The sequence below is a fragment of the Cynoglossus semilaevis genome, chromosome 14, assembly GCF_000523025.1.
Source record: "Cynoglossus semilaevis isolate Cse_v1.0 chromosome 14, Cse_v1.0, whole genome shotgun sequence".
Classification (NCBI taxonomy): domain Eukaryota; kingdom Metazoa; phylum Chordata; class Actinopteri; order Pleuronectiformes; family Cynoglossidae; genus Cynoglossus; species Cynoglossus semilaevis.
This window is the reverse complement of record NC_024320.1, coordinates 27,739,236-27,750,246: the sequence shown is the minus strand read 5'-3', so window position 1 is coordinate 27,750,246 and position 11,011 is coordinate 27,739,236. Positions and strand designations below refer to the sequence as shown.

The 11,011-nt window shown below is 37.8% G+C and overlaps 1 protein-coding gene across 1 annotated transcript; it reads right to left on the bottom strand.

Annotated features, from left to right (window-relative positions):
• Nucleotides 1–2,260: 2,260 nt before the first annotated feature.
• Nucleotides 2,261–10,482, bottom strand: LOC103390421 (guanine nucleotide-binding protein G(q) subunit alpha-like). Its single transcript, XM_008326271.3, has 8 exons — nt 10,138–10,482; nt 9,681–9,824; nt 7,547–7,731; nt 4,894–5,048; nt 4,519–4,647; nt 3,538–3,667; nt 2,601–2,754; nt 2,261–2,467 (listed from the first exon to the last, which is right to left on the bottom strand). Exons 2-8 carry the CDS (start codon nt 9,814–9,816, stop codon nt 2,277–2,279), a joined length of 1,080 nt encoding a protein of 359 aa, XP_008324493.1. The 5' UTR covers nt 9,817–9,824; nt 10,138–10,482; the 3' UTR covers nt 2,261–2,276.
• Nucleotides 10,483–11,011: the final 529 nt, after the last annotated feature.

Below are 11,011 nucleotides of genomic sequence, written 5' to 3'. Positions count from 1 at the left end.
CTGTTCACCTTGGTGATGGGTTGAAAGCAGAGGTCACATTTGGTTGTGTGCTGTGTCACAATCAAGCCCCGGTTTAGAGCAGTGATTATCAACTGGTGGCCAAACGGTCCAATCTGACCCATGACTGGATTCTAAAATAAACAACAAAGAATGTTGTTATATAAAGATGTGAGTTGTATTTAGTATTATTTAAGTGACCAGCCCCCAAGATGTCTGTCCAGAAAAATCCTGGCCTCACTCATAGTTTTGTCCATGTGGAATCTTACGACTACTGCGAAGAAAGCTTGGTTCTAAGTTAGCTAACCAGTGAAGACTATGTGCCCAGCAGCCTCTCTCTCCCTTTAATCTTCAAAGCACATCACCCCCCCACCACCTTGTACTGGTATCACATTACATCCAGGGAATCTCCTCCAGAATAAATGTTCTTTGCCACACTTTATAACCCCTGTGCACAAAAGTGAAAATATGGAGCCCTAACTAAAGTGCTGCTGCAGGCTGCAGTCAGACAGATGAATCACACAGGAGGATTTTAAGACTGACACTTGGAGCCAGACGCCAGAGCTGACTGAGCGGCCGAGAAGACAAACACTTGAACGGCCAGCCAAGAGTGTAAGGAGCAGACAAACAATTTATTTATCAGGATAAAAAAAAAATAGACTATTAAAACATCTCAGCAACACACTGTGCAAGTTAGACATTTTAAATATATTTTTTCCTTTTTTACATTTTTTTTATTATACACTTTTACTAAAGATCCCTCCAACAGTGCATGGATTAGAATTCAGAGTGCTTTGGTCAAATACCTAACACAATGCTTCTCTTTTCTGCAGAGATCATTTTAACACACTGATAAAAACAGGTTGCATACATAAAAAAATGTTCAATCTGCTTAAACAGAAGCAGTAGAACAAGTACTTAAGCCCTTTTATTAAAGACAACACATGAAGTCCCTGAACTGAATACTTAAGCTGAAGAACAACACTTTAGAAAAGAAAGAGCAATTTCTCTTTGAAATGTATGAAATTATAAAAAAGGAAAAATATGTTTGCTATCCCTTGAATCAAGTTTGAAAAAACCACACACACACACACGGTAATTATCAGCTGATGCCACAAAACTCCTGCTACAATTCACATCTCAAACAGAGCTGATGCCACAAAGCTCCTGCTACAATTCACATCTCAAACAGGATGCACAACAACTATTAGTGTTTTTCCCCATCAAGTCACAACGTAGACTGAACACATTAGGTATTTTACACTGTTTTGTACATTAGTTGATGTGACCGTCAACCGCAGCAGTCGATGGACGTCCACACTTCCCTGAAACACTGACCAAGTACTGAACTTGTCAACAAGAGTTGAAACCAAAAAAGTTCCAAGATGGATGTTGATGATTTCTTAGTTGAAACACGTTAACCCTAGGGCTGCTAAAGTTCACGGGATTTTAACGAGCTAAGGAAAATAATGCCACTATATTTTTTGTGTGAATAAGTCACATTCCCATCCATCCATCAAATTTTTCCATATTAATAATTCCATCATTTGGATTAGCCACAAAAATGAAAAACTCATATTCCTGTTCTTCTTGATATTGATTAATCACGATTAATTGAGATTGATTACAATCACAATTAATCATGACTTCCTCACAGCTACCTTGTGATTGATCAAATTACATATTTTTAATGCTTTGATATTCCTAATTATTTTAATAACTCTCACCAAGAGAACAAACAGGAAATGACTAGAACTGCTGTCCATCTGCTTCATGCCAAAACCGAGAGAAAATTGTATTTAGTGGCAGTTATGGAAAGGAACTGGTTTTCAATCCTTAGATGAGGCAAAGACGCCAGTTGTGACCTATTATTAAAGACATCTCCCATAATTCCTACTAAGAAGAAATTCTCTGGTGAAAACACCATCAGAAAGGACTTTAATAGAGGTTACGTGGAGAGATAGCGTTGTTATTCTTATAAAGACTTTTTGTGACCCCTCTGAATCCTTCTACATACATTTGTTTTCCACAAATTTAGGCGCTGCACCTCAGCTTAGCTGCTCACTCAGCAGCCACTTGAAATGTCAGGACACGTGTCATTATGGTGAAAGTCATCTTCCTCCAAAGAGCTGAACAGGAAATTGTAAAGTACATCAGTATTACAGTCTGGGATTACAGTGATCAGTAGTACAGTGAGTCACAGCAGAGTCCCCCTCACTGCAAGCTGCACTGTACCAAAGGCCGGCAACTTGAACGTTTTTTGTTTGTTTTTTTTTGCTTTAAAGCAAGTTGTAATCTTTAAGATTTTCGTGCAAGATGTAATCCTTCACTGCTCGAAAGACAAAGCGAATGTTGTCTGTGTCTGTGGCGCAGGTGAAGTGGGAGTATATGATCTTTTTCAGTATTGGATTGAGACTCACAAACATGTCTAAGATGAATTTTCTCCCCGCCTTGTAATCCCACTTAGGACCTGTTGTGGAAATAGACACAGAACAAACACATGAATTCTAATTTCAGCTGTTGTATCACAGCTAACAAATAAAAACATAAAAGCAACACTTTTATGTAAGACTAAGAACAAAAAACTAAGATGTCCCTCTTACCATTATATTTGGGGAAGTAGTCGACCAGATGTGAATACATGATTTTCTCCTTCAGTAAATCCAACTTGTTGAGAAACAAGATGATGGAGGTCTTTTTGAACCACTTGTAGGTTATGATTGTCTGGAACAAGGCCATGCTCTCCTCCATCCGGTTCTTAGAAACACAAATGGCACAGAATTCTCAGTGTGAGCATTAATATGAAAATCAGACGCAAGTGTGACCCTGAGCAAATCCAGGCAGCGTTGCATTAGAGCAGAACAGAGCAACTAAAGAGCTCCCCCTGCAGTTAAACTACATGTAGTGTCAAAGAAAAAGGATTTGTGAGGAGAGAGGGGGGAGAGAGGGAAAACTCCCAGCATGCTCCCTCCTTAAAATAAAACAGCAGATTAACTTGTAAGAGTCAAACCAGCCTTGATGTTTACTTATTATGTCTTATTTAACTAAAGGGATGTGAAAATTGAAGACATTATTTTCAATTTAGTAAATTAATTTATTTTCAGCTTGTGACTTTTTTACGTTATTTTTATTTATTGCTACTTGGTCCCTTTTGACATATCTGTCACTTTGTTATTCTGCCATTTTGAACTTTAGTATTATTAGGTTTTGTTTTAATTTTTTAAAATTTATTATGGGTGTATTTTTGTCAAATTAAATTTATTATGGATCTATTTTTGTCAAAGTTCTTCCTATGGACGCCTCTTTAGTATTATTAAGTTTTGTTTTAATTTTTTTTAATTTATTATGGGTGTATTTTTGTCAAAGTTCTTCCTATGGACTTTTGTCCTTCCAAGATTGTGTATTTTATTTTGTTGTCCTATCTTTTTTTTTACTTTTGCATTTGTAACATGTTTCTGCCATCTCTCATTCATTTTGTCCTTTCTCCCTTTTGGTCATTTTGTAATTTTACATTTCACTTTGTTCACATTGTCTGTTTACCTCCTTGTCCGACTCGATGAGCACCTGATCATACTCGCTGAGTGCCACCAGGAATATGATAGACGTGACTTTCTCAAAACAGTGAATCCACTTCCTCCTCTCAGAACGCTGGCCTCCCACATCTACCATCCTGCAAACAAAGGTGGTTCCCATTGCTACATAATTACTTAGAGACAGATTTGTGACAGACAGACAGACAGACCTCTTTTACAACAGTATTATCACTATTGTACACAGATACAATGATCCTGATTTGACAAAGGTAATAAGTATTATGCTGTGCAAAGTAGTAGTAGTCCTTCTCTTATTTAATTTTAAATAACTACCAGGTAACAGGCACCAGATAATATGATTAGGGATGAACTATCTGATTGGATTAATCCTTGGCCGTTCATGTGCTAATTTCTGTCATTCCGGTAATGAAATTCAAGCCAATAATTTGACCGATAAACACAGCAAGGTTAGCAAATTAGCCGTCCTGCTTGTGCTCCTGAAGCTGCATAAGAGTGATTAACATTTGTGCTAACACCACACAAATTTGACAGTCTGTTTTTAGCATGCAGTTAGACGCTTACTCTGGTGAATTTTGTGAAACACAGATGTTTTTAGCATGCAGTTAGACGATTACTCTGGTGAATTTTGTGAAACACAGCACACAATAATACATTTTATGAAAGTTTTCCAGAACAAAGAACTGAAATGAAGAACAGGAAGCAGCTGAAGCCACAGCACTAAAGATAAAAACAGGAAACTGACTGTTTTTTGTTTTTTTTTTGTAGGCATTTAAAAATAAAATAAAGGTTATTAATCCAAACTGCTTTAACATTTGAGGTTGGTTTTAAATTTGTTCAAATTTAAAGAATTGAAAAATCTGATTACATGAAACATAATGCAGCTCAACACATGACACAAAGATATTGATAAAACCTGACAACACATCTGAAACTGTTTAAGTTTTTTAAACTCGACAGCAGTACTCACCTGAAGACTGCATGTTGCATGTCAAATGTGTACTCTATAATACCAGTTGTGGGCACCCTGACCCTCAGGATGTCCTGCTGAGTTGGCAGATAAGCAGCATCAGCGATTCGGTCAAAGTCATTTAGATAGCTGGTGGCACAACAGTGACGGACACATAACAAAAGCAACAGAAAGACAATGAAAACACTTTGTTTTCAAGTGTTGCTGTCATGTGTCTGTGCTTCATCTCTTGTTGCTTCATAATCAGCAACCATAAATGGAATGACTACTGAACTGAAGCTGTACTCAGAGCGATAAACAGATGACAGGCTGTGAATACCATTTTGGAATGTTTTTGGAATGTTTATGAAGTTATTAATGTCTGTTGAGACTCACTATTTGGTTGAGTCCGAGAGCTGGTATTCCCTTTTCCGATTATAACATTCCTGAATTCCCGAGTCACTCCACAAACTCTTGATGGCGTCCACGATTGGGGTTGTAAATGTTGTCACTTTGTCCACATCCACTGCGCTGATAACAGAAACATTTTCCTGAAGGGAAACAAAAGGGTGTCACCGTAATCTGACAAAGAAAGAGAATCAGGGTTTTCTGTACTTGAACACCTGACAGTGTCCTAAATATTAATTCCAAGGAATTTCACAAAATTCCACAAAAAAACAAAGTAAAGGCAGCTCAAAATAATTTTACATATATTTCGTTTTTATAACAGTTACAATATTTAAAATGTCAATTTGAGTTTTGCCTAAAAAATAATACAATCTAATTATATTTTCAAGACTTATGGCACAGACCCAAAATAAAACTTAAATTAAATTGGTTCTGAAACTTACACCATATACCAACTCCAACAGAAAACATTCAACACACACTTTACTAGCAAAAAAATACACAAATATAACTCAGCTAATACTAAGTTAAGTTATGAATGCTGGGTAGAAAAGAGTTATCCTAGTACGGATCAGACCCTGACATTTTGTTTATTAGTAAAATGAAGCTCAATAATTGTATTTCACAAAGACGATTTAATCAAACATAATTAGCCTTAGCGGTTTTAGTAAAAACTTAGCTTTCTAAAACTTTATTTGACATTAAATTACACCACCCCTGAGTGACGTGATCTAGTTACTTCAAAATTGTTTCAAAAACTGTTAACCCGATTCTCAGAGGTTTCAGTATAACAAATCTTAAAGCCTTACGTGTGTGTGTGTGTGTGTCATCATCTTTTTCTGCTACATTTTCTCTATTTCACCCTTGTTTCCTGTTTTGTTTGATTCCTGACTAATGTTTCTCTGATACGATTCAGGAGTCACAGCAAAAAAAACAGCACATGTTGTGAGAACATTTTAATGGTTCTCTTCAGCCGAACTATCATCAGCATTACGGGAAGTGCATTACAAATCCGTCTGTAAAGTGTACAGTGCTGTCAGACCGTCTATACAAGTTTTTTGTTGATAAAAAGCTGTGTTTGACAAACAAAGATCCTGGAGTCACTCTGTGGGGAATTCCTGTGTTGTGAGACAGGTGGGTTGCACCAATGCATTACATCACCACCTCCAACAAAGAATGATGGGAAAATGTTTTTGTTATTTATTAACCTGGTCAATGGGTGTACACGCAGAAATACTGGAGGCGTGTACTCTGCAAAAAAATAAAAAATAAATCTAATCTGCCTTTATTTAAACACCATGATAGAAATGAGATGTTTCCGGTGTCTAAAGGTTAATACTGTTTAGGGCTGGGCGACATCGACTCTAACTATTTTAATTGTTTTTAGCTGACCGGCGATACCTGACAAATATTGGTATTTTCCTGTGATGTAATAGGGGATTGCCATAAAGCATTATATGATCTTGGATTCTTTTTTACAGAGACAAACTCTCAGTTATAAGATAGAGCCAAATGTCACACAGCCACATTTATGAACAGACGTCACTCTGCATAATATTAGTGTATAAAACAAATTAAATAAAAACTGCTTAATATATGAAATAAAAAAGCTCTTTGAATAAAATAAAATAAAAATATACAGACGCTCTACTTCTGTTTCATTGCCTTAATCGTCAAGATTTTCAAATATCCAATGGTACCTGAACGCCCCTCGTTGGAATCCTTATACAATGTTATGCAAATGTTATACAAGTCATTCCAACATTGTTTATATAGTTATAAACATATTAGACTTCTGTCTCTCTTTGTATCGACAATAGATATATTGTCGATACAAAGAGAGACAGAAATGGGCAGAGGCCAAGTGCCCACTACAGCGCCATCACAAATGAGACAACACTCATCACCCACTACAGTGCCATCACAAATGAGACAACACTCATCACTGGTGTGACCAGATAAACTATGTGTAATGTTTAGTTGTGCTACGTGATAAATCAGATAACTGTATTCTAATTGCCCCACAGAATACCATAGAGGCAGAGTTACTTTCAACCACCAATAAACACTTGTTAGTACTGCATTCAATTGTTAAATACACTCTGTGGCTGTACTTCCAAATGTCTTCATTTACTCAGTTGACAAAAAAAAGTGTAGTCAACATTGCTGACTCAGACCCAGCTGACGCTGCCAAAGGTCTATAACACCCACACAGCCCACCTTCCCTCCTGTGCAGTCAATGGACACGGCATTACTGGACTCTTATCATCCTGGACCACAGTCTCACCTAAAACCTTAACAAGTGTGAGTCTGCGGATGTGGTGATTAATAGGTTTCTGTTGTTGACAAGACAAGAACAGAAGACTCCACAGTGATGAATGAGGAATTCTCTCTCTCTCTCTGCTCAGGAGAACCTGTCTCAGCATGCCTGCTTTGTTAAATCGTGTGTACTTTCCAACAGTCAGTCTGCTCTGTCTCTTGGCAAAATCTGACAGTAGGATTGCAAATCCAAACAGAGTTACCAGAATACCCCCCCACCCCTCCCCCCTCCAATATACAGTAATGCAGAGTAAACTTTGCCTGGGCTTCTGTCGAGGAATGTTTTCCTGTCTATGAGGCAGAACAACAGGGTGAGCCTTACCTGGTTGTGTTCATATTTGTATGGGATCTTCAACATGGCCATGGCCTGAATCATGGTCTGCATGGCTGTGAGGATGTTCTGGTAGACCAGCCTGGTGAAGCCTCTCCTGTCCTCGTCAGAGTATCCACGGCCATGGATGATCCTCATCTGCTTGATAAAAGTACTTTTTCCACTCTCACCAGTTCCTGAAAGAATCATCAGACAACACAGTGTTAGGGTATGGTATGTTTGGTTAATGTGGTAATGAAAATTGGCAAATATGCAATTTAACAAATTTGTCTTTGAATTTACAAATTAAAATTAATTTGTATTTTAATCATATAAAAATATTAATGAAATTACTGAATTTCTCCAGTGTGGGATGAATAAAGTCTTATATTGTCTCTTATATTTAAGTTTTCAAAAACTAATACTGTGTGAAAACTGAATCAAATTGGCAGAAATGTGAACCTAATCATCAGGGAAGCTGCTTTTTTCAAGCGCTTAAGAAAATTTCTGAATCGCGTTCCTTTCTGTTGAGTCACTACATAAAAGATAATAACTACAACTCTAGCTTAATAAGTTCTCACAGAACCACCAATATAGGCCATAGAATGCTCCCACAGGTCAACACTAGGTCAACTGTCCTTTCTTTCTTATGGTACTAATGGGAGTGGGTTGATGGACTGTCCGTTGTCTCTGATGTCTTAAATAAAAGGTATCGTAAGCCTACGTAGGGTTAATACGCAGTCCTCATTTCACAAATGACCGTGTGTACGTTCATCTGTACAAGGAGAAGTTGCAGAATTTTCTAGACCACGTCATTACTTCCACTCCCAGCAACACAGAGACGTGAGAAAAAACACACTTTTAACATTTACCATAATTTAGGGTTGTTTTTTTTTTGAGAAGTGTTTATACTATTTAAAGACCTCCCGCTTATTAAAACTGAAAGCATTATCAGGGTTTAGTTGTTTACTTTTCAATATGCAGTTAGTGAGGTGTCAGCACTTTGAACAAGGACTGCTAGACTTGAATGGGCAGTTATACACTCCTCATGACTAAGAAGAAAAAGAGTTGCCACAACCAAGCTGACGGCTTCACATTAACTTACAGCACCGCTGCTGATGCAGCCGTAACACGGCAGCAGTGGCAAAAATGTGGCTCTATTAGATGATGTCCCACGGAATGAGTTGAACATTTTCCAACGTTTGACAATTATTATAATTACAATTTTTAATTATATAAATAGGAAGTAATTTCTTGCACGAAAACTGCCAAGAATTTTGTCACCCAGGTATATTTGCAGTGCATTATTATTATTATTATTGTTGTGAAACATAATTTTGTAAAAACTGCCAAGAATTTTGTCGCCCAGGTATATTTGTAGTGCATTATTATTATTATTATTGTTGTTGTTGTACGTTATCAATGTGTTAAACTGTTACATTGTGACAGGACATTTTTTCTGTCTTATTACTGATTAGGTAAAGTTTTTTAACAGCATGTATTTTTTAAAAATATTATTTGAGTGACATGTTTTTGTAAAACAGTGCCTGGATATTAAATAATAATATAGTGTAGAAAATTCACAGTTTCAAACTTGTGTTTGAGGAAAAAGAAGAAATATTATCATAAAGTTAAAATACAACTAAATAAAGTAACATCTTAATGAAAATGAAGTTTTGAGGAAGGGCCATTTTTAAGGGTCAGACTGGTTTAAATTTCATTTTTTGGAACACTGAATTGTTTTTATTTTTTGTAAACATACGCCTGCTACTGATATGGCAGTGCCGTTCTTATCAAAAACTTACAGTTCAACATTTTACCTTTCAAATTAATGATTCTGTTTCTGTCCTCGGAGAAATTGATTGGTTGAAACAAAAGTCATACGTAATTTCTGTAGCAATTTTTACAACAAAGTCAACATAGACCACTTGTCGTACGACTTTAAATAGGGGAGGTCAGATCAGTAACCGTTTTCCACACCTAAACATAGGTTAAAAGTCCAATCGGTTAGTCGATTAAACGCGAGTGTGATCTACAAGTTATATAAGTTAATTCAACATGAGATTATTGTTCGTTTGCTTGTTTGTTGGTGTTTTACGACTTCCGTGATTTCGTTTTAAACGAAAGTGGAGTCAAGCAAAGTTACCGAGCAGCAGGAGCTTGAATTCCCGCAGGGAGTCCTTCTTATCCCGGCGGAGGTGCCTCTCGATCTCGTCGTTGATCCTTCGAGCCTCTTTGGCCTCCGGGCTGAGGCAGCAGGCTCCCAGTGAGCTCAGGATCATTCCCCCTGCTGAGGAAGAACACAAACTCACTTCACACGGTGTTGGTTACACGGGGGGGAAAAGCCCACAGCATGTTCGAGTCAATGTTTTTGGTTTACGCCAACTGACTAACTGTGACTGTGTACGTCGGTGTCTCTGTGTGTGTGTGTGTGTGCTTCCAACATCTCCTCCCCCCTTCACCAGAAAGCAGAAATCTGAGTTGAGTTTGAGGAAGTAAAGTTGTTTTCCTTTCAGCTGTGTGCCACCGTGACGCTTTCATTGCTGCGGGAAAAGATTAAACTTTTTTGCAACAGCTCCAAGAAGTAGTAGAAGTGTGTTTACCCCTGCTGGCTGAGCTCCGGGCGTGGTGGTGGTGGTGGTGGTTCTGCTGCTGCTGCTGCTGCTGGTGGTGGTGGTGGTTGGTGCTGGTGTTTGGATGAAGATGGTGGAGATTTTACATGGTGTTGCTGCAGTTTTGACACGACCTTGGTCAAACCTTTCCAAATGAATCAGACCGATGTTTATGCCTCAGTTTGGCCTCCTCCCCTCCTCTCTCCTCTCTAGCTCGGTCCAATCCTGCCGTGTGTCCTCCTCTCCTGCCTCCAGTCTCTGGGTGAAAAACCCAGTGAACCATGTGACTGAGGGCTGGGCTCTGATGGGAAACCGTGTGGGCTTTCACTATATTACATTATGGGAACTAATATCCGGTGTTTGACCGGTGAACTGCGGATGTATGTGACAGTTAGAGCAACAGGTTCGCTCACTCACTCACTCACTCACCAATATCCCCTGAAAATCACATTACAGTAAGCACGTACAACAACAGGTTGACAGTTTAGGACAAAGTCCGTTCTCCCTTAAGAATATTCATGAACAGGAAAAGAAATTCTCGAATTATTAGTCACATTAAGATTATGATTTTTCGAGGACATTTTTTTGTTTTATGCCGTAAACTTTAGAATTAAAGACCACAAGCAACCAGTTATATCCGAAGCTAAAATACCGTCATAAATTAATGCGATTGGGTTACAAGTTTATCGAAAACGTTTGTAACTTTTGAAGGGGAACAGTTAAATTTTTACGAGAAAAAAAAAACTCAATTAGGAAAAAAGTCGCAAGTGAATGAGAATAAAATGACAATAAATAAATTTAAATTCACGGGGATACTACAGTAGCTCCAGAAGAATATAGGTGAAAGACAACGGTTAAGTTGTAA